The sequence below is a fragment of the Henckelia pumila genome, chromosome 2, assembly GCF_033568475.1.
Source record: "Henckelia pumila isolate YLH828 chromosome 2, ASM3356847v2, whole genome shotgun sequence".
Classification (NCBI taxonomy): Eukaryota; Viridiplantae; Streptophyta; class Magnoliopsida; order Lamiales; family Gesneriaceae; genus Henckelia; species Henckelia pumila.
This window is the reverse complement of record NC_133121.1, coordinates 162,954,620-162,976,523: the sequence shown is the minus strand read 5'-3', so window position 1 is coordinate 162,976,523 and position 21,904 is coordinate 162,954,620. Positions and strand designations below refer to the sequence as shown.

Sequence of the window (21,904 nt, the reverse complement as noted above, 5' to 3'; positions counted from 1 at the left end):
ACCCTTCCCAGATTAATGAATGAAAATGATTTTAATTGATCCCATAATTTTTACCTGATTTCCATTCAATATGTCAAATGCGTTATATATTATTTTTATTATTTTGCCAAATACTTTAGGTGACTGTAGCTCATACAAGATGTGGGCTAAAATAAGATCCTTGGCCTATTTAATTGAATCCCACGTTGGGCTCAATCCTGGACTAGTTCTGAACCGAGCTGTAAATGGGCCGATTCTAGGTTAGCCCATGCCGGGCATTCAATTATTCAAGTGTTCTTCCTTCTTCAATACGCAATTAACTACGAAACTTTCCTCCAATTGCCTTAAAAGTTTTCGTCAATTCTTGGGTCCCAACAACAACATTATTCAATAATTTCCATACACAGTGCTGCTATCTTGCTAGTGCTTAGTGAGGATTTCTATAATAAATTTCCATTTCCCATGTTCTCATCGCCATTCTCGTGTCTTTTGTCAGAAAATTCTTGTTTTTCTTGGTTCATGATCTGGGCCCATTAAAAGTCGCCTCCTTTTTTCCAGCAGATTTCTCGTATCCTGGGAGATTTAATCAGAACCCGTATGGATCCCAATATGCGGAATGAAAGGAGACGGCGCCTCTATGAAAGAAGGGGGCAAGGGGAGGAGGATCAGCCGATGATGTGGCCGGATTCCGGAGCCAAAAGGCAGCGGAAGCTGAAAGATTTTCTGCAGGAAAAGACTGTAAAGCAGCAGCGGTCACAGGGAAAAGCAGCTGCTGTCCAGAATTCAGAACCGGAGAGTAGGTTTGAAATCATGCAAATTCCTGATGATTTGCTGTTCATGGTTTTCAGTTTACTCCCTGCTGAATCCCTTGTCAAGCTTCAGTTCGTGTGCAAGAAGTGGTATGCTTTAGTCAATGGCTCTATGTTCATCAAATTTCAGGCACAGCGGTCGGAAACAGTGCTCATATCTCAAGAATTGATCGTTGCTAGAGCACATGCTTCTTGCCTCGTCCTACCACCTGTTGAGCCTAATCCTCACTTCCATTACCTGGATTTGAAACGTGGGAACGACAATTTTGTTGAGTCTTGTGTGATTGATTTAGTTGATATTCGGGCGAGCTGTGATGGTTTAGTGCTTGGTACAATGGCCAAGAACAAGGGATTGATACTCGTGAATCCCTTGACAAGAAAACATGCCAAGCTTCCATTAGGCACGGTTGGTTTCCGTGAATCCTATGGTTTTGCTTTCTGTGTCCAGGCAAGAACGTACAAGGTAGCACATTTGTTTCGTGAAGCGCCAGGATACACAGTCTGTGAAATCTTGAATGTGAATACAAGAAAATGGACTTGTATGGATGGCCCTTCTTCCGAATTACTACACGATGTTACTCAGAGGCCTGTATCAGTTCATGGATCGTTGTATTGGATGCCGAGGGAACATGGCAGTGACTATTTTGTCTCCATGGATTTAGAGGATGAGAAATTTCGCACCATGAAACTACCTATCTTTTGCGTTGTGAACGATAGACTGGTTGAAGTTGGGGGAGCTCTTGGTTTTGTGACTCATGCCACACTGAATCTGATGCAAGTTTGGATTCTGAACGGAAGGGAGAGTTGGGTGAAGCGTTATAGCATATACATGAACTTTGACGTTAGGCGTGTTGTGCCCATTTGTAGCTCGAGAAATGGGAAGGAAATCGTGTTTGAATATCCGGGCCATTACTTGTATGTTTATGATATGGAGGCCGGTGATACTAGGGAGGTTTATTCAAGAGACGACGAGGAATATTGCGAAGGAGCAGAAACACTCTTCATTCCTCACAGAAATACTCTTGCATCATGGAAGGGTATGATTAACTAAGTTTTTTTTATGTTAAAGCTTAGAAGTCTGCGTATTTTAGAAGGTTATTTGTCATGTGTTGTGTTTTGTTGTCAGCGGTTTCCTAGCTTTTAATACATATGCATATGCTTAAGTGTTTTCGCTCTTCTGATCGTGTATTGTTTGCTGATAGACAACTAGACAAGTCTCTGCAAGTATTCAAAGTTGTAATACTTGGGATGTAATTAGCCAAGATCATGTAAATTATTTGCGCATTTGGAGCTGTCAATGGTTGGGATTATCCAATGTCATTCTGATATTGCTTAGCTCCAGTAAAATAGTACCAAAGTAAAGAATTTCGAAATAGCATCCCTCTTTCCAATTTTCTCGTCAAGTGCCAAAAATAATCGACATCAAACGAGCACAAAACCATCATGGTTTCTTTGACGATTATCGAACACCCTATATGCCCCGAGGAACTATGAAACGGGTGCTTTCCTTTACCAGGTGGTTCAGGAAATGGTCTTAAAATAGGTCTAATCCGTTCAAGGAAGATATAACTCTTAGCAACAACAAAGAAAGAAAAAGGAAAGAAACAATAAATGCAAACAAACCTTCACTTCTTCTATCAGAAGGGAATGATTCGATGGTAAAAATGCTAGAAGCTTGAGAGGGAATCAAGAATAGCTCCAGGAAAATATCAAGAAACATGACTCCTATAAATATGGTGAGTTGAAAACTAATCAAACCACAGAAACAATAGCCAGAAAGAAGCAATTTTGATCTGCCACAACCTTCGAGTAATTTAAACAGCAAACACTAAAAGCAAATTTCAAGAGAGATTTCATGTAATAGCCTTTCCATTATTGGCATCCACCATAACAAACAGAGAAAACCAATCAATCAACAATCTTGGCAGCAATTCCCATCTCCAACATGAAGATGTTTCCTGTCGTTTTCGCCATCGGAGTCGGAATCGTCCTCGTCGAAAGGCTTTTCTTTGTGGAAAATGCAGCACTTCTTCGAGCTTTTCTTGTTCATGAATTCGTTGTCGACCTTTCCCTCTTTCCACGACACCTTCTTAGGACGCTTCAATTTCAACACCAAGACTGGAGGATTGGAAGACGACGGTGCATCAAGGGTTATGGTGGCGGCGGCGGTCGCCATTGTTGCGATCTGTGGGTCTGTGGGGGAATTATAGGCCGTGGGTTTGTGAGTTCCGAGGAGCAGTTGGTTGTGACTGATTGCCACCAAATCCAACCGGTGTTGGTTTGGTTGTTGCTTGTTGAGTTGTTTCAATACAACGATTAGTGCTTGTCGGTTCGATTTATTTGGTTAACATGATTTTATAAAAATTAAATTTGAGTGTTTATTTAAAGGAGTGTTTCTAATTATTAAAAAAAATAATTGTTAGATTTTTACTTAAAAATCATTCTTGTATATTTTTTGAATTCAGATTATGATTCTACAAAAGTGATTCTAGTAAAAAAAGTTAACGCTGAAATAAGGGGAAAAAATCATTTTGGTCATCTATCTTTACTAGTTTTGTTTTTTAGTCCTACTATAACTAGTTAAAGTTTTGTACTGGTTCTTTAACTTTTAAATTTTGGTTATTTTGATTTGATTTTTACCGCAATGTTTAATTTTTCAATAAATTTGCGGGATTTTTCAATATGAAAGGATGAATCCTATATATCATTTAGAATGTCACCTAAATTTCATCTTATTTAAAACGAATTATAAAATTTTTTTAATAATAATAATAAGAAAATTCAATAAATATTAAATAGATATGATAAACAAGTTGGGTTGCGTTGGGTTAAGGATTTCCAGCCCGTCGGGATGGTAGGCTGGCCCGCCTTCGACCCATCAAACGATGTGTTTTTGGTAGATCGGTTCGCCCCGCCATGGGTTGGCCAATCTGACGGCTCCACCTACGACAACTGTTTTAGTCAACCTTTGTCTATTGGCATAGTTTACATGGTACTCCCCCCGTCCCATATATATTGTCCTCTTTGGATTTTTATACAGATTAAGAAAAATGTATTGAGAAAACAAATTTTATATAAACTTCTTATTTTATCTCTATCAGTGTATTAAAAAAATGATTGCACAATTTTTAAAGTGTAGTTAATAGGGGTATATTAGTAAAGAAATGTAAAAAAAATATTATTAAATATGATATATGACTATATATTTGAGACAAACAAAAAAAGAAAACGTGAACAATATATTTGAGACAGAGAGAGTAATAGACAAGATACTAGTTTTAATGAACCGTTCTCTTTTAACTTGGTTTCAAGAATCTATGATGTAAAACCGTTGTTTTTGTTTTTTTTAAATAATTATTTTTCTAAATATATTTATGGTTTGTCAAACAAAAAAAATTAAAAGAGACGTATCCCAACTTTTTTCTCGACGCTTTCTAACAGGACTCGATGTTAATTTGCTGATTAATGGAAAGATTCAGTAATACTTATTTTAATTAAAATAATTAAATTAAATAATTTTAATTTGCGTTAAAAAGATATATTAGTAAATGGTTAAGTTTTAACTTTTAACCAAAAATATAAATGGAAACAAAAGCATATATATTTATATTATATTTAATACATACTAATACACGGAGCGCATGCATTACATGTGTATAAAATATAAATTATTTGAAATTAAATATTATTTTATAAAGTTGAATTTAATTATAATTTTTGTTTAAATATTAAGATAATGTGATAGTGGTTAGCATAATGAGGATACCGGAACAAAACGTCGGAATTTTTTGAATAAAAAATTTATTTTTTTGGACTTTTATTATTAAATATATTAAACAAATGATAAAAAATAAATTTAAAAATACATTAAAATTATCAAATATAATTTTTCTATCAGATTTATTTATTATAAGATATATATATATCGTCGTCTCTCTTTGCTGTGTATCATCTTTACATCTTTACCTTCTCTTTCACTCGATCCTTCTTCCTAGCTTTCAAAAATATTTATCCAGTCACTTTGAAATGTCGCATCTTCTTCGTTGGTTGTCGATTTTCGAAAGTATATATAGATTTGGAACCCCCTCGACGAGAGCTATCCAGTGATATCAATATTTTGAGGAAAGATTACAGCTGTAATTTTCGAATTTCAGATGTTTTATTCTCCGGAGCTGCGCAAGCTTCGCCGGACCGGCGCTGCATCTACTTGCCGGAATGGTAAATTTTTTAGCTTTTTTTTCCAGCCTAGGTCTCGATTTCAGGGGCTTTTGAGGGTGAGGATTCGAAAATTGGGAATTTTGATTCAATTGAATTCCAATAATTGATATTTGTGTTATTATTGGTTGTAGATGTAATATGTGAGCCGATTGGAGGAATTAGTCATTTTTCAGAATTTATTTGGAATTAATTTCGAATATTTAGAGTTAATTTTCGAATTTTAGTGTCTAATACTTAGTTATTTGGATGGTTAGATGCTATAGTATGCTGCCTGGAAGTGAGTTTTTGTTTTTGTCTCCTAAGTTTTTTAAAGTTCCGTCACCTGAAATCGAGGCAACTATTTCATCTGTTTCAGCCGGAAAATATTTATCTACTTGTATATCCACTTCATATGTATCAACAAATACCGACTTTTTGTTGGATAAGAAGTCAGAAAACTTTTCACTCAATGATATAAATGGGACGAAGGATAATGAATCTTGTGAGGATATTAACTTATTTTTGTCTGAATTACATAATACTGGCCAAGCTAGTTCTGCTTCTGATTTAAATTCTGATTCCCATAACCAAATATTGGATTCTTTTTGTGATGGAATTTTCAACAACAGCCTTGATGCCAATCATGAGGTGGTTATTGACAGCGGAAGATATTCCTATGTTCATCAGCTTGGACTCTGATGGAAATACAAACTGCAACAACTTGAACTCCTTTCTATATGCAGGAGCTTTTTATTTTCTATTTGAGTTGTAGCTGACTGCTTATAATTTCTCAACTCTTTTTTGAGGTTTTGTCGATCTAATCTATTGGCTTGGCTTCACTTATTAGAATTGAACTTCTATCTCACTTCGTGTAACACTGATAAATATTGAGAGTACATTGATCTATTTGGGGAATAAATTTGTTTGTAATTGGTGTTGTTGAAATGGTATGTATTTCTATAGCTAATCAAAAGTTTGGCTTTCATCTCGGACTTCTCTTTTATGTGTTGACGAAGATCCTAAATTGGTTTACTTTTTCATCTCTAGTTGTTTGTGTGAAAACTTTCCGTACTTAACGGTCATGAGAGTTGCACTGGCTTTTGAATTTTATGTGCTCAAGATAATCAATTCTCCTTTATATTCTCACCAGTATTGAACCTTTGGGCTATGTAATTAATATCGTTGAGCCATTGTGTTTGTCTGTTTCAGCCAAATACAGTAGTTATCCTATACATTCTTATCGGTTCTTGCCTTTCGTCATTTAGGGCCGATGATGAGCCTGTAGATCCAAAGAGGGATCTTGAAGGCCCGTGCAAGGCACCATGTGCTAGGCCAATAAAATAATATCATGTGAACTTTACTGTTTCCATGTGATGCCATATTTCTGCTTCTTTATATTTTCCTTCCATCAGTTATTTCATGCATCTTATTCCTCCTTTATCGAGTTCCTTCGACTTAGATATTATATGTTTGTTGGATACTTTACTTGAACTTTTCTAGTGGCATGGATTTTTTGTCCGAGCTGGCATGCGATTTTTCCCACAGTTGGAAAATTCTTATTAGGCTATGCATGGTTTCATTTCCAGGATTTTCAAAAGGGTTGTTCTGGAAAATTTTTTTAGTCTTTTGGGGAAATCATATGAGAAAATATGTTTCGAGAAATGTATTGGAGAATGTGATATGTCATATATATTATATTTCATGAAAGAGATATTTTCTACTGTATACATGTGTTGGGTATTTTAATGGAATATAACATATTTGAAAGTTTTATATAATAATAAAGTGATCGAGTTAAAATATGGTATAGTAATAGAATATTTGTTTTTGAAATGATAAAATGTGGGATTGAAAATAATAATAACCTTGGGAGATTTGAAATGAGTTTTTAGAAGGAAAAAATGTCAATGTGATGTTGTTCTAGGTTTTTAATGACGAGTACTGACCGGAAGAAAGTGAATACAAGCGAAGCTAAGTCATTGGAATCTTAATATCAGCATATGAAATGAACCCTGAATTTATGCAGGGAATCATGGGGTAAATTTGGGATTGTTTCGGAAATGGCGAAATGCTATTATCTTTATGGCTACTTTCATTTGATACCATATATTTTTTATGTGAATAGAAGGAACTGGTAACCAATAATGACGGAGGGGAATAATCTTGGTGTCAGCTAATGGACTCTTTCTTACAGGCATGTGCTAAAAGAATCAAGGTGATGAATCAGGGCACAAGCACTGCACTGGACAATACTTTGATTATTGGTGTCATGTCGATAATTGCGTAAGCCCCCCATCTAATTGACTCTGTGTTAAACTTTTCCCATATTTTTTGGAGAAAATAAATCACTTCATTCTAATTTGACTATTGAATTTTTTAAGTTAACAGGCCACAACCAAGCTATTTTCGCACCTTAAATAAAAGCTCTAGACCTTCATTGGCCACTGTTATGCCGCAACCAAACTATTTTCTCATCTTAAATAACATAACAAGACTTCATTGCTTAGTGATATAGTAGTATCAGATTTATTCAGATTAAACTCTTTTTTTTTTTTTTGAAACAAAGAAATTCAGTTGTTTGATGTTTTCTAGCTGCTTGAGATGGAATTTCTCATCATGATTATCATACTAGCCTTAGTCCCAGCTAATTGGTGACGACTAATTTCAATCAATAAACCATAAAATCTTGTTGATTTGGATATCCGATGCCTTCGTGAGTTGGCGATACTTTTCGTGTCTATTATTATTTGCTTTTCTTTTCATGTATGAAGGTTTAATGACATTTTATGCAGCCTAAAAAATGATGCGTTGGGGATTTTTTTATTTGTTTTGTTTTCTGCAAGATTTTACCAATTGTTGCAACATATGAACAACTTAACATATATGCCTAGTATAAATTAGAAATAGACTTTGTGTCTCACTCACACCTACATGCTTCAAGACTGTAAGTAACATATTATCGAGGCGAACTTGTATCTTTGTTTCTTTAGTAATTTTATTCATTTTTTGTACAATGTCAGATCAGTACTCTTATGGAAAAATAATAAAATTTGCAAAAAAAAAAAAGTAGTAAAATTGTTAAATTTGAAAAATATAAAACTAAAACTCAATATTGATCGACAAGAATCAAAAAGAGAGACATGTAATATCAAAATTACCAATTTTTTTTATTTCTACAAGTAGAGAAGCGTACACTTCGGAATTGCTTAGTTATCTTTCTTATATTACTGCTATCCGTATTTCATGTCTGATGATACTGGTTAGTTTAGGAGATAAACCCAATACAATGTGATCCATTAAATGATGTTTTACCCTTTATATAGACAGTAGCCATTAGCCAAGGTAGCACGTCAATGGATCCTGTACCTAATAAAATACCTCGAATCGGTTACTGACGAACCAATTTTCTTCCATAAATCGAACTGAATCCATCCCAAAAGTATTTCTGTGTATGAAAGAAAAAAGGTGAGATGACTTCGCCCGAAGGCGAAGCCACTCCGACGCTCAAGTCAGTATAATATTCAACATAAAAAGTATTGAAATTGCGTATGAAATACGTATATGAAAAGCGTACCTTAGTACGGGTTAGGAGTCATCTGAGCGAGATTGAAAATCAAGACAAAGGAAAAGAGGTATTCCTTCGTCTCGGGTAGTAACCGTGGGAGCAGTGCCAGCGTTAAATGATTTGGAAGCCTCATAGAGGAGAGACAAAGCAGGAAATAGTCTGGCTCTAACTGGTTTTCACATGTAACTATAGAGATCAAGCAGATATGCATTTTTACCATCAAGGAACCAAGGGGAGTACAGTTTTTTGCAGGAAGAAAAACAGTGAATGCATCAAGTTTCTTTGAACTGTAGAAATTATCACACTATTTGTTACTGAAATATGAGTACATTTATAATTCATTCTCAATTCAATGTCATCCATAACTTTACTAAAAGTTTATCATCTCATGCAAGTTTTTTTTTTTTTTTTTTCCTTTTCTTATTGTATTATGAATCAGTTATTTTGCCCCTAAGGTGACCTGCATGTACATTCATACATATATTTTGAAGTATTCTTATATTTTAGCAGAATATCTTTTCAGCTTCTTCCTTTTTTTTCCTTTTTTTCCCCCATCTTTTTTAACATTTTTTTTCCTTTCTTATTTTAGTCCTTTTAACCTTCTTTAACTGCTTTTAACATAGGAAGATGCAATAATTATTCTTATCAGTTGCCTTCTACTCCTTTCCTCTAAAACCCTTGTTTCTTGTATGTTAAAACACTAAGAATTGTGAAAAATTTTACACTTCTGATCATGGAGATGAGATTGACAATGATTTTACAAAAATTACAAGTCAACCTAAATGCTTCAAATCTATTAGTTTTTGTAGTTTAACTGCTCATTAAGGCTGGTGGCACCTTCGTTGTTCTTGTTTTCATTCTTATGTATTATTATTTAAATTCACAGATTCACGAGTATTAGTAGAGGATGTCCTAAGATAACCCAAATAACAAATCCAGTTCTATTACATATTAGAATACTAAGCTCATCACACCAATAAATCTTGATCACATTATATATTTATGCATTTTTTTATATTATTACTATCCATTCTACGTCTGTCAATCAGGTAAATAAATCTCATAATTAATATTGTGATCCATGGTGCTTTGCTTAGATGAATAATAATATGATATGTGCATAAAGTTCTTCTGAATTGCATAACGTAAAACAATGCATCATAGGATATGCACATAAAGTTCATTTGAATTGCAGAACATATCATTGTATTAGATGCATGAACTATGAAATATGACCGAGTACATACCGCGCACCAAATGCCGTTCTAATTGATTGATAATCGATTATTCAATTACGCGGATAAAAATCTTTTTGAGATTTATGATTGAAAAAAATCATACAAATACTCATGAATATGTGAATATAAATAAATAATACACAAGAATTACAGCAAGAACAACGAAGGTTGCACCGACCTTAACGAGCAGTTAACTACAAGAACTGATAGATTTAAAGCATTTGGTTGACTTGTAATTCTTGTAAAATCCTTTTATCAATCTCATCTTCATGATCAAAAGTATAAAATTTATCACAAATCTTAGCATTTTAACATACAAGAAACAAAGGTTTTAGAAGTGGAGGAGGAGGCAACTGATAAGAACAATTCTTGCATCTTCCTATGTTAAAGAAGATAAAAAGAAATTGAATAGGCTTTTGAGATCATATATATACATGCACGTCACCTTAGGGGAAAACACAAATGAATGTCTTCATCTACACTTCTACAAGTAATATAGATATAGACTATTCCGATCATCAATTATCATCACAACTACAGTTCGAAAAGATTTTTTTATCCGCGTTTTTGAATCATCAATTAGAAGAACGTATGTACTCAAATGTCACTTACATAAAGTGTATGACATGCTATAGTTCAAATGAAGTACTTGATGCAATGTTTTTCATAGTGTCGCCTACAAAACGTGTATGCCATGCTATATATAGTTGAAAGAAAGTTGATGAATTATTTTTCCTCGCGCAAAAAACAAATAACTGTACTCATCCTCGTTCACTGATGGGAAAAATGCATATATAGCTGTTGTATATTTAAAGATAAATGTGAAAACCAGTTAGAGTTTGAATAGTTCTTGCCTCGTCTCTCCTTTAAGATGCCTTGAAATCCTTTGCGGCACTGCTCCCAGGGTTATTAATTCCTTTGTCTTGATTTTCTTATGGGAGACCTTAGCTTCTCTTCGGTTTCTTCCCTTTTCCCATAGTCCTCCTACAGAAACCTCCACAAATTAAAATCAAATTACAGTACAAAATCCAAGTTTAAGAGAAAAATTAGAAGCATGTATGATCAAGACGTACACATCGATCGATCCCGCAGATTAAAGAACACCCGGAGATCCCAATCCCTTTGCCTTACTTTCTGCAAGAGTTGTTCCCTCCTCGCACTGCACAAAACCATCATCAATAGCTACTTACTAATTAATACTGATCTATATATATGTGTGTTTTTTTTTAATGCATCAAATATCAATTCAAAAAATACGTACATACCTCTCCCATTCCAGATGAAGTACCAGTTATAAGAATAACAAGTTTGCCTCTCATGTTGGGCGGAATGAAACCAACAAAGTTGTATATGATCTATCTTGAAGAGCAACAATGGCGGACCGCGTTCGATCTACGAACATATATACGAGATAATTGTTGTGTAATGAGGTAGGTGAAAGACGGATTAATTCAAACAAATTAAAACCCACCCCACCCCACCCCGTTCAAATAGAAATTGACAAATGTAAAGATTTATCATGTATGTTGTTAATGTCAAAACTTTTCAACAACAGATTCTGCGTAAGAAATCCGTCCGATAACATACAGTTCGCTCACAGTGTTTTATTCAAGATTGGTTATAATACAAATAAGCTATGGATGGATTAAGTTGCAAAACACACAAATTAACCCGAATAAACCACAAACAAATATATATTCCTGTAAAATCACAACTATCGAATTCAAATCATGTCGTTTCATGAAAATCGAAGACAAAATCAAATGACACTACATAATCCATGTTTAATTAAGCTAGCGGAAAACAAGTATATATTTAGATTCAAACAATTATAAAAACCCAAAAGTATGTGCAAAAATCTGAAACTCGGGAAACAAAAAACAGATTGTAATGTAATCCAAACCTTTCAACAAAAAGACCATGCCGTGCAAAGTAATCGAAATCCGGCCATTGATTTCTTCTTCCACAATCTTTGCCCGATCGTAGACATTTTTTAATCAAGAAAACCAAATGGAGAGAACAAACAAGAAATTAAAGGCCTCTCTGCTTTCAACAAGAAGATGAAAACAAGTAGGATATGATTCGCGAGAGAGATATATATCGAATGCGATTATGGAAATGGAGAAAAAATAATATCTGTAGTGTATTTTAATTTTTAAATTAAAAAAATATCCTTGACATTTCAAATAAAATATATATATATATATCCTTTTAATATCCCTTTCATTTTTTAAACATTTTTTAAATGTAATTTGAGAAGAAAATATACGGGATCAGTTTGAAATTTGAATAAATAACATGTGTCTTTAAAATTGGGAGGATTAATTGTGTAGATGAAAATATTTTAAAAATTATATATTATTGTTACAATAAAAAATAAATAATATTTCATCGATTTGTTTTTTGGCTTCTTTACTCAAGATCAAAGCAATATTGTGGAGCTCAATTCCAAATTGACTAATTATATATCTTGGGTCAAAAGCTTTAGATTGAGTGAAATAATCGGTGCATGCGGCGTCTTGATTTTCTTTATTTATTTGGAATATTCTTGGATTTACATTATTAATGATTTAGTGATTGATTTTGTGTGTGAGTTTAGAGTTCCTGAATCTTGATTCTTTAATTATCTAAATTTGATTTATTCAAAAAAAAATTTATAAAATTATTATTTCATATATATATCAAAATTCGAAATAGAAATTTCTAAAATTATTTTCATATTTCATATAACAAATTAATATCCCTATACTAACTATGAACAATGATACTTTTTTCGCCTTCTTTCTTCCCTTTCCCTTGGTCTCTTGTTTCTTCAACAACAGAGATTTTTCAAGAATTTGACGGTTTCGATCATAATACATCACAAGATTGATGCGAGTAAGATGCATCAAGACAGGCGATTCGAGATAGTTGTCCCGCGAACAGTAGTACTCGTGATGGCGATGATGGTGGCAAAGAGTTGTTCGATATATATGTAGTTTAAAAAAAACCCGCGACAATCACCTTCTGCCTTTGGAGAATGTGTATATATTGAGTTGAGCATCAAGAAAGTGAATACGTGGGATCAATATTTAGAGTTCGTAAAGCCGATGCAGTATTTGAAGAGGAGATGGATGAAGATGGTATTGGAGAGGCGGAGGCAGCGCGATCCGGAGGGAATCTGTGGTATCTGCAAGGGCAATCGGAGAACGGAGGTAGCGATCGACGACTGCGGCGGGGTCGGCTGGAGTGCTCCCATGTGTACCACCAATCTTGCATATCGATCGGGCTGGAATACTTGTCCTTGCTGTCGAGCCGTTGCGAGGTGATTATGTATCAACATTTTCGAAGTTGTGATGCTATCTGTGTACACGGAATTTGGATTCCATGTGGAATAATGCATCACGGTAGGTACGTAGAGGAAGATCAAGGCAGGCCATTGGAGATAGTCGTTCCATGGACGTCATCACAGAATGACAATAGTCATAGTAGCGATGGAGGTGGGAAGGAGTCACAGATGTTAGAGAGGAGAAGTGTAGAGGGAAAGAAATTCATGCTAATTCAAAACTTATCATAGAATAAAGTCGTTTTTCACTTTTAGATTCAAAATTACAATATGAAATTACTTTTATTAAAGTTGTAAAATAATAAAATCTACAGCATGAAATTCTTTCTCTTTCCACTTTCTTCTCTCGGCCATCTGTGACTCCGTTCCATTGCCATTCTACATTGGCTACGGTCTTCCGTGCTAACGGAGATGAAACGTCTTTCTCTTTTTACTTGTTTGATTTTCTCAACATGATATGTTTTGTTTCTTAAAAAATAAGCATGAAATTAGGTTTTTAGGTTATGCATACAATATTATACATGGCTAAATTAATTTTAATGTAAATTAAATTGAACACCTTTTTGTATTATTAATGAATTAATTTAAGCGTTTCAGAAAAAAAAATTAAAAATGTCTTGGATTGAGCTGTGTAATTTTTTGAACAATTCGGGATTTTGGGGGGTTTTTTTTTTATGATTGATTATTTGATATGATTGAATCGAATTGATTCTTCTTTTACGGTTTTTGTTTTTGGTAGTGAAATGTGTGTTTAGATTGGGTTATATATTTCCTTTGATTTTCTTGTGTTCAATTTATCATTTTGATGACATGATTTTGGGATAACCCCCCCCTCCCCCCGGATCAATTTAGTCTGAAAAATGCATTTGGAATAAATTCCTGAGTCTGCCTCTTAAAGAATGGTTTGTTTGAATTCTTCGATCGGATCTTGGGGGAAAAATGCAGTCTTGTTGATTGTAATGGATGAAATGTAAGTTTATATAAGATGGTTTTGGGAAGAAGAATGATGAAATTTGTGTTTTGGAAATTATTGTCAGATTTTTTTTTGGGTTTCAGCTGATAAAATGATCCAATGGCTCGTTTCCTGCAGGATTCTTAGGCCTTGTTATAGTTTGAAGAATGCCTTGTTCAAACAATTAACCATGGCTCCCCTATAACTTTCAACAAAAAACGCAACAGGAGTAATGAAAACTGAGCCGAACATGAATCTGTATTAGTTTTTTTTTTTTTTAAATATCATTTGAGATTTCAGACAAACAAAAAATACATTGTAATATCCCTTTCACGTTTAAAAATAAAATTGGTGTATTTTAAAAAGAGAATAGACGGACCTATACGGACAGCTAGAAATTTGATTAAATGATAAGTGTCTTTAAAATTTTAATATTGAAATAAACTTTTTGTTAAATCTCACATAATGATGTTATTTATCTTTATTAAAAAAAATGTCACCAAAGTACTAATTATATCTTTAACGAGTGATTTCATCCATGAGATAATAATTTAGCCGAATATTCTAAATTATGCGACCAAAGGGGCGAGTCCATAACAATGAGGCATCTTCAACCAAAATTCTGTTTCTACACATCTTTATTTACTCAACAATTTTAGTTTTTGGATATCTCTGTCAGATTACGAACCAAAAAGTGACAGAGGATTAAATAATTCAACTCCAAAGACCAACAACTTTAAAACCTCAAACGATCATCCGACAAAATTTTTACATCAGACACAACAGCAGCTTGTAAGAAACCAAAGGGAAAATATCCAGCATAAACAGATTCTAGATTTGCTGCTATATATATCCTTTCCGATCGAAGGGAGACGCGAATGCAGTCTTGGTAACCATGGGCGTCAAATGTGATGGGAAGTTACGGTATCTCCGTTGTCCAGGGGTGATCAAAGCTCCTATACCCGACTTTATTTGCTGCTACAAGAAACCTAAATACCTGATGCCCCAGGGAAGAGTTCCGATATTTTATTGAAAACATCCATAACCTGAGTGTCATAAAGGATGACAAAATTACAAACTAACTTCAAGGTCGAAAACCCAAATGCAGAGAGTAGTAATGAACCAAGTAAGGCTCGTCATGGAGCAACATCATGAGAGAAATTTTTGTTACAGTTAGATTGGTTTGGTTCTTTTAGAAACAAAAGCAATGCCAAGGTTGCAAGGGTTTGCTTCACTACCTCTTTGTCGTTTTGGTACTTGGCTATATTCAAAGGTTTCTGGGAACACTGCAAAAACCAATCAAGTAAAGAGTGCATGAACATATGAGTGCAAAGCGAGAGTATTAACAAGAAAAAAAAAAAGAGGATGATGGAAGACAGTTTTTAGTGCTTGTAGTTGTATTGAAAGCTATAGATGATGATCGTAATTGTGCCTCTCAATTTTTTTTAAAGCATTCAGCACCACAAGAGCCTCGTTTAGAATATTATACCGCAGAGACAATCTCACACAACCACAAGGCCAATTACTGTCTCCAACAACCCTCTTCCGTAAACAGTTTCAACTTGAAATACATGTAATGGAAGCTGTGGCGGAGCACTTTCTGCTGCGCCATTAGTTACAACTATTTGTTTAGCAGCATGCACTCGATTGTATAGAACAAAAAGAAGATGCTTACTTCCATGATTGCTGCTTGAACTCTTGGATTTTGAAATGCCATTGCAACATCAGGATTGGCCATTATTTTAGAAATTACTTCTTCAGGAGTAAGGCCTATCTGATCTGCAACAAATACATTATAGGGGCAACCATAAGAGGATAAAACTACACAAGACAGCAATAAGACAAACGCAACATTTTGATTTCATTAAACACAAAACAAAGGTTTGTTGCAGATTGTACTCACCAAACTGCTGCTTGACCTCAGGACTGCTAAGGTCGAAGTTTTTCAAGTTCTCCATCATGCGATTGTCCCATTCAGGGCTTCCTCCCATGTTATTACTGGCAATATGGTAGGAAATAGAATTAAATTTTTTAATGAAGTACGCTTCTTGGTCATTAAAAATTTAAATCACAAATGCAGTGGGTTTTTTTACGGTGGTGGAGCTATTTGCATCAGGTAAACAATTCAACCAATAAATTCCATTCTTTAATATTATATTTTTTTTGAGCAAGTATACACTATATTCTAGTTTCTGGGAAATTAGTAAATATAGGTCAACACAGCACGGATGAGACCCGTTCTAAATAGCAAACTGAAATTTTTGACAACATGCACAGCATCCCGTGGACAACTCCATAAATCTTCAAAAGTATGTCTGATCAATAGGGCAACAGAAAGTAGGTTGACTGACGCAAGTGATAAAGAAAATAAATGACGAGACCTCAGACAACATTCTTTAATTCAAACCCTAGAATACATTGTTCTTAGAAGTACCATGCAGCCACAAAAGAAACATGTAAAACATAAACATTTTCATTTCATAATGAGAACTATAAAAAGATCAAAAGAGCCTCTAAATGGGAAAACCAAAGGCAAGACAGGGTCAGCTTTGTTGAAATTTATATAAAAGCAGGCTTTAGCTAGCAATTTCCAAAGAGACGGCATTTGAAAAATATACTTACAGCATATCTTGAAGTTGCTGACGGTATTGTGGATTTTGTAGCATCCCTGTAGTATCACATGCAATTGGATTGGAATGTTAGCATGATAGACTTAAGGACTAGATCAATCACCATTTAGACCTCAAATTTAGTAGATGAAAATTGAGAAAGAAGTCAGTGAGATCAATGGAAATTGGATTTCATCACATTTTACAGTCGAAAGAACAAGTGTACGCACAAGGAAACAAATGAAATAAACTAAAATTTATCAAGATCCCATTGAGTTGCGTTTGACAAATCGATAACCAATCTAAGCTAGGACAAAGTAAAAACAAAGTGTACAAGAAATTTTCAGCGAGTCAATTGAAGAATTTTACAACTTAGCGTCCCATAGAGAAAGATAAACTCACATTTAAAGGTAGAAGGATTCCTCATCTCCTCTGGTAAATAACTGCAAAAATAGTAAAATGAGCAGCAGCTCCCCTTTACTCTCACTAGTAATATGCACGAGTGACACTATAATGATTGTTAAAATTACGTTGGAAAACTCTGAAGAACAAAGAGAGAAACATCATATAATATTTTATGAATTATTTTAATAAAATGGTTGTTCAAGAATGACAAACATTGGGAAAATTATTCTTATTTAGGAGCCAAATATTCATCTAACATACCATCACTAGCAAAATTTAAAAGCCATTAGACACAGATTAAAAAATATAGAAGATCGATGATGATCCCAACTCATCAACATACACAAGGAATATTTCAATTACAGAACAGCACTTCATATCATGTCATAAGTGAAAAATATACGAGAATGAAATGCGAGGGAAAAGGCCATCTTACGGATAAACCATTTTTTGCACTGTTGGATCTTCCATCATTTTCTCCAAAGCATCCACGGACAAGAGAGGGTTTGCTTTACCTGTGCATAAAAGAGTAAAAGCCTAATTGGGCTATTTCACTGGATAAGATTTCATTCACTTATAATAAATTCTGCAAAAACACAATAAATTAAGCAATTGTAAGGACATCTTCTATTTCAATATAATCTGGTCTCAGAAGTCAAGGGCATGTAAGATTCCCCAAGGCCGTTCTGTATCAGGTGATGAACTGGAAGAATTCATAAGAACGAATACACCTTAATTTACTTTGCAAAAAATCTGTTGGCATAGAAACCTGAACTTCGTAGTTATACCTCCACAAGAATTTTTCGGGGTAATAATTTAAAATGGCATACACAAACATTTTAAAAAATAGGCATCTGAAAAGGTAGAAATGAATTGGCTCCACATGGAGCAGTGATCAAATAGACCAAATCAGGGGGAAAAAGGTTTCTTTTGATAAGTCGATGGATGTTTTAACAGCTAGGTATATGGTTGCAAATATGACATCACACTACAACAGAGAAAACCAATGGCAACTTACCAGTAGAGAAACCTTCTTGAGTACCTGTTTCAAACTTTGTAGCCGAACCATTTTGAGAAACCTTTTCGAGATTATCAAACAAAAAGAAAATAATGAAAATTATCGTTATAAGTTATTTGCTCAGACTCAAATGACAGTTCAACTCACTGGCTGTGAAGGATGTGGATCCGTCTGGGTCGATTCTTTGTAGCCCTCAAACGCGTTCTTCTGAACTGTTTCTTGAGGGGAAACATCTACAAAAGCTGCAACAAAAATGTATTCATATATAAAGAGTATCGAAAACCATAAAAGGAACTGAATAATCTCTGTAGCAAGAACAGGGTGGTGGGTATCACGTTGAAGCCAGAAATATCGACTAACACAAAATAGTAGTAAAAGATGATCTGTGAAAAAGTGAATATCAAAAAACTTACACTCCGTTCTGTTATAATTCTGCGTAAGAGTGACACATGCCACATAAAAGAGACAATAAGGGAAGCTGAAATACCATATTTCTTTGGTCCCTTCTCCGTTTCTGTGCTATAATCGACAGATATGGATGGAGGATCCTCAACTTTTGTCACAGGTACATCAACAGTTACAGCTTGAGATCCCACAGGAGTTGAAGCTCTAGATGAATCTGGCATCGAGGGTGTGGGTAGCGGAAAAGGGAAAGGCGAACCAGGAGCAAAGCCAGCGTTACCAAATGGATTATTCTGCGAGCTCATCTGTTGAGTCCATGTTTTTAAAGCTTGTTCCATAGCATATTTCTGTAACATGAGTCAGAAACCAAATAATAAGAGATATGACTCGTGACAAATCAAAATAGTTTTATCAATTCCTATGACAGCACACTAAGTTTATTCCTCCATATGTTGTTGAATACTAAAATGATGAAGTCACCTCACAAGCCAAACCATCTCTTACCTCATAGATGACTTGATAATAGAGAAAAATAATGCTGACATAAAAATTAAACAATTACTAAACATTACAGAATCTGCACATAGAAATATAATAATAAATTAATAATATCAGGTCCCAACATGTAGCCAACTTATCATTATTGGTACCATAAGAATAGCATGTCGTCTATTTCCATACACGACATAAGATACTATCTCCTTTTCTAAAATTTAAAAACCTAAGAGCTGTAAGATTGCCAAAAAACAATAGCAAAATAGGAAATAAGGAAGAAGTAACTCACCTTTGTTCTTCCAGCCACCTGAAATAAATGCAAAGTCAGAAAGATAACGTAAGAATTAACTCTAAAGCCAACAGGTGGACCAAGAAATCTAAGACAAACTAACAAGCTGTATAGTAGTACTCACCCATGAAAAAAGTGCTGAGAGACCAACACCAACTCCAATCCAGAACAGTGGTGACCCCCTATTTGAGCATGCGATGCATAAAATTGAAGGGATAGCAAGGGAGAGAAGGGGAAAGGGGGAGGAGGGTTGGGGAAGAAAAGGTTAGACACCAGGTAATGAAAAAAAAAACATCATGTGCATAGTCTCTTCCTTAACAAAACTTGCCAATTAATGAAAACAGCTGTAGACTATTACACAGAGGAAGGAGGTGGCACTGAAAGCTGTGGATTTACGCCAACTGAGGTTGTCTCTTGGCTATTTGATGACGATATGCTTGCAAAACGATCCCTTGCAACTCTCTCTGGTACTGCATGGAGGTTATACTAGTACGATAAACAGCACAAGAACCAGAAAGGGAGGATAACAGCAGACCAGTATGGATGACGCAAATAAATCCCATGTTTAAACTAGTAATTGGTCTCGAAACAAACATGGAATGATGGTATTCATATAATGTAAGTGCTATGACAAATTCCAATGCACATCAGTCTTTCTTTATGTAACACAATGAAACAAAAAGAAATCTCAACACAGAACCCTCCTTCTAAAAAAAATGTACATAATCACGAACGAAAAATATGGAAAATCATCCATATAAAATATAAAACAACTGAAATACAGATATAATAGTGGTGCACATGAGGAAAAAGCATATCTACCATCACCAAGCATAAATAAACGCAAATGAAAATGCAATTCCAATAAACTATCAAAACAAGCGGGAGCTATAGATACAAATAAAAGATGGCACGGCAAAGGTTTAATCTTTAATGGACTCGCAACCATGTATCCAAGAAAAAAAAATACACATAAACAACAGTCGCAATCTTGTTTTAGAATCACCTAAAATTCAAACAAAAGCCAGAGTTCATGGTAGAGATATCATTGCATCTTCAGAAAAAAAGGGGGAAAAAAAAGGCATACATACATATCCCTGTACAGACGGATTGGCGACGAGAAACTAAAAGGATGGTACCTATAATCTTGGTGCGTTTGGGGCTCTGAAACAGAGCAAGAGGTGAAAATGAGGAACTGGGCTTTCCGCATCTGCCATTTTTCCCAGTTTTGCTGAGTAAATTCGGTAAACCCACGAAGGGTTTACTGGAAATCATCGAGTTCCGGTGGCTTGAAGGTAGACCCAGTACAACTTTGGGAGACAAAACGAGGCCAATATTTTCCATTTTCAAGTGAAATTATACCTCAAAACAACTCGGAAGATAGAAAAATTATGGTTAACCAGGATGAGATGAAAGAACAGCAGCAGCGCAAACTGTTTGTATTGACCCTTGTCAGCGAAACGGGTTGTCGGGCTTTCTCAAAGCCCGTATTTAACAAACTTCAATTTAGCCCCTAAAATACTATAAAATGCGTTCATAACCCAAAAATTCTACGAATGTTTACCCAAGACAGTGCTTCCAAAGAAGTTATGAAATTTATAGATAACGAAGAATTAGGAGTAAAACTCAGTTCAGTCCCAAATATTCGGATTTTTTTCGGTTCAGTCCCAAATATTCGGACTTACCCAATCTAGTCCTAAATGTTTCACGATTTTGACCAATTCAATCCTTTCCCATAAACTTTTCAAAAATTCCCTAAATACCCTTGAGAAATTTACCATAAAAATGATATCAGAGCCTAGGTAATTTTATCCAGACATACGAAATTAGTATTACTCTGTAACTGTCTTGACAGAGGAGGCGATTTCCTCTCAAATAATGGATTCAGACATATGTTCAATATTAAGGTAAATGATGATTTCAAAGTCATAAATTCTTAAAAATTATTCCGGATTCATCTAAGATCTCTCAAAGTCATAAATTCTTAGAAATTATTCCGAATTCATCTAAGATCTCGAGAGATCTTAGAGAAATTCAAAAGACAATACAAAATTATGACAATTGGCTATATTATGTACCAAAAAAATTGAAGGTATCCTTAAACAACGCCAAGAAGAAATTCTGAAAACTTTAAAGGATATCCAAATTCCAATTCAGAATCCGAAATATAGAACAACAACCTAGTTCTAGTCAAAGGGTCACAGGAGGAGGTTACCACTATCATTTGGTACATAACCTCTGTTATATCAGATAGGAAAAGCCAAAGTGGTACAAAAACCTCTAACTGACGAAGAAAAATTGATCTTATGAAAACTGTCTCAGAAAAGAAAATCCGATGACATCTATAGAAAGGATTGGTCTTGAGGATTTACAAGACCTTACAGAATCATTTGCGAATCTCAAGGTTGTAGATATTAAAATGAACACAATTGGGGGTGACCAATCCCTAATATGACCAATCACACAAAGATTTGGAGTCATCGCCTCTGTTAGGCCAAGTGCAAAGTTTTCACGGATCACCAAAGCCTTAAGTATCTATTCACACAAAAAAAAATTAAACATGAGACAAATAAGGTGGATAGAACTTTTGAATGGCTGTGATCTAACAATGAGTTATCATC

The 21,904-nt window shown here is 34.6% G+C and overlaps 2 protein-coding genes and 2 long non-coding RNA genes across 5 annotated transcripts; 2 read left to right on the top strand and 2 right to left on the bottom strand.

Annotated features, from left to right (window-relative positions):
* The first annotated feature begins 338 nt into the window (after window positions 1–338).
* LOC140883978 (F-box protein At3g07870-like) lies at window positions 339–2,129 on the top strand. Its single transcript, XM_073290613.1, has one exon. It carries the CDS (start codon window positions 577–579, stop codon window positions 1,837–1,839), a length of 1,263 nt encoding a protein of 420 aa, XP_073146714.1. The 5' UTR covers window positions 339–576; the 3' UTR covers window positions 1,840–2,129.
* A 2,617-nt stretch (window positions 2,130–4,746) lies between these two features.
* LOC140881250 (uncharacterized) lies at window positions 4,747–8,157 on the top strand. Its single transcript, XR_012149864.1, has 2 exons — window positions 4,747–5,006; window positions 5,615–8,157. It is a non-coding gene; the product is annotated as an uncharacterized lncRNA (long non-coding RNA).
* Window positions 8,158–8,296: 139 nt separating this feature from the next.
* On the bottom strand, window positions 8,297–11,880 carry LOC140881249 (uncharacterized). 2 transcript variants are annotated; one of them, XR_012149863.1, is made up of 5 exons: window positions 11,692–11,880; window positions 11,054–11,180; window positions 10,862–10,947; window positions 10,643–10,772; window positions 8,297–8,736 (listed from the first exon to the last, which is right to left on the bottom strand). It is a non-coding gene; the product is annotated as an uncharacterized lncRNA (long non-coding RNA). The 2 variants fall into 2 exon arrangements; XR_012149862.1 differs by having other exon boundaries at window positions 8,297–10,772.
* A 2,794-nt stretch (window positions 11,881–14,674) lies between these two features.
* LOC140880901 (protein TIC 40, chloroplastic) lies at window positions 14,675–20,758 on the bottom strand. Its single transcript, XM_073285759.1, has 14 exons — window positions 20,423–20,758; window positions 19,642–19,753; window positions 19,408–19,465; window positions 19,284–19,301; window positions 18,585–18,846; window positions 18,245–18,339; window positions 18,098–18,158; window positions 17,516–17,594; window positions 17,077–17,117; window positions 16,688–16,733; window positions 15,969–16,063; window positions 15,741–15,844; window positions 15,304–15,351; window positions 14,675–15,111 (listed from the first exon to the last, which is right to left on the bottom strand). Exons 1-14 carry the CDS (start codon window positions 20,625–20,627, stop codon window positions 15,055–15,057), a joined length of 1,281 nt encoding a protein of 426 aa, XP_073141860.1. The 5' UTR covers window positions 20,628–20,758; the 3' UTR covers window positions 14,675–15,054.
* Between the last annotated feature and the right edge of the window lie 1,146 nt (window positions 20,759–21,904).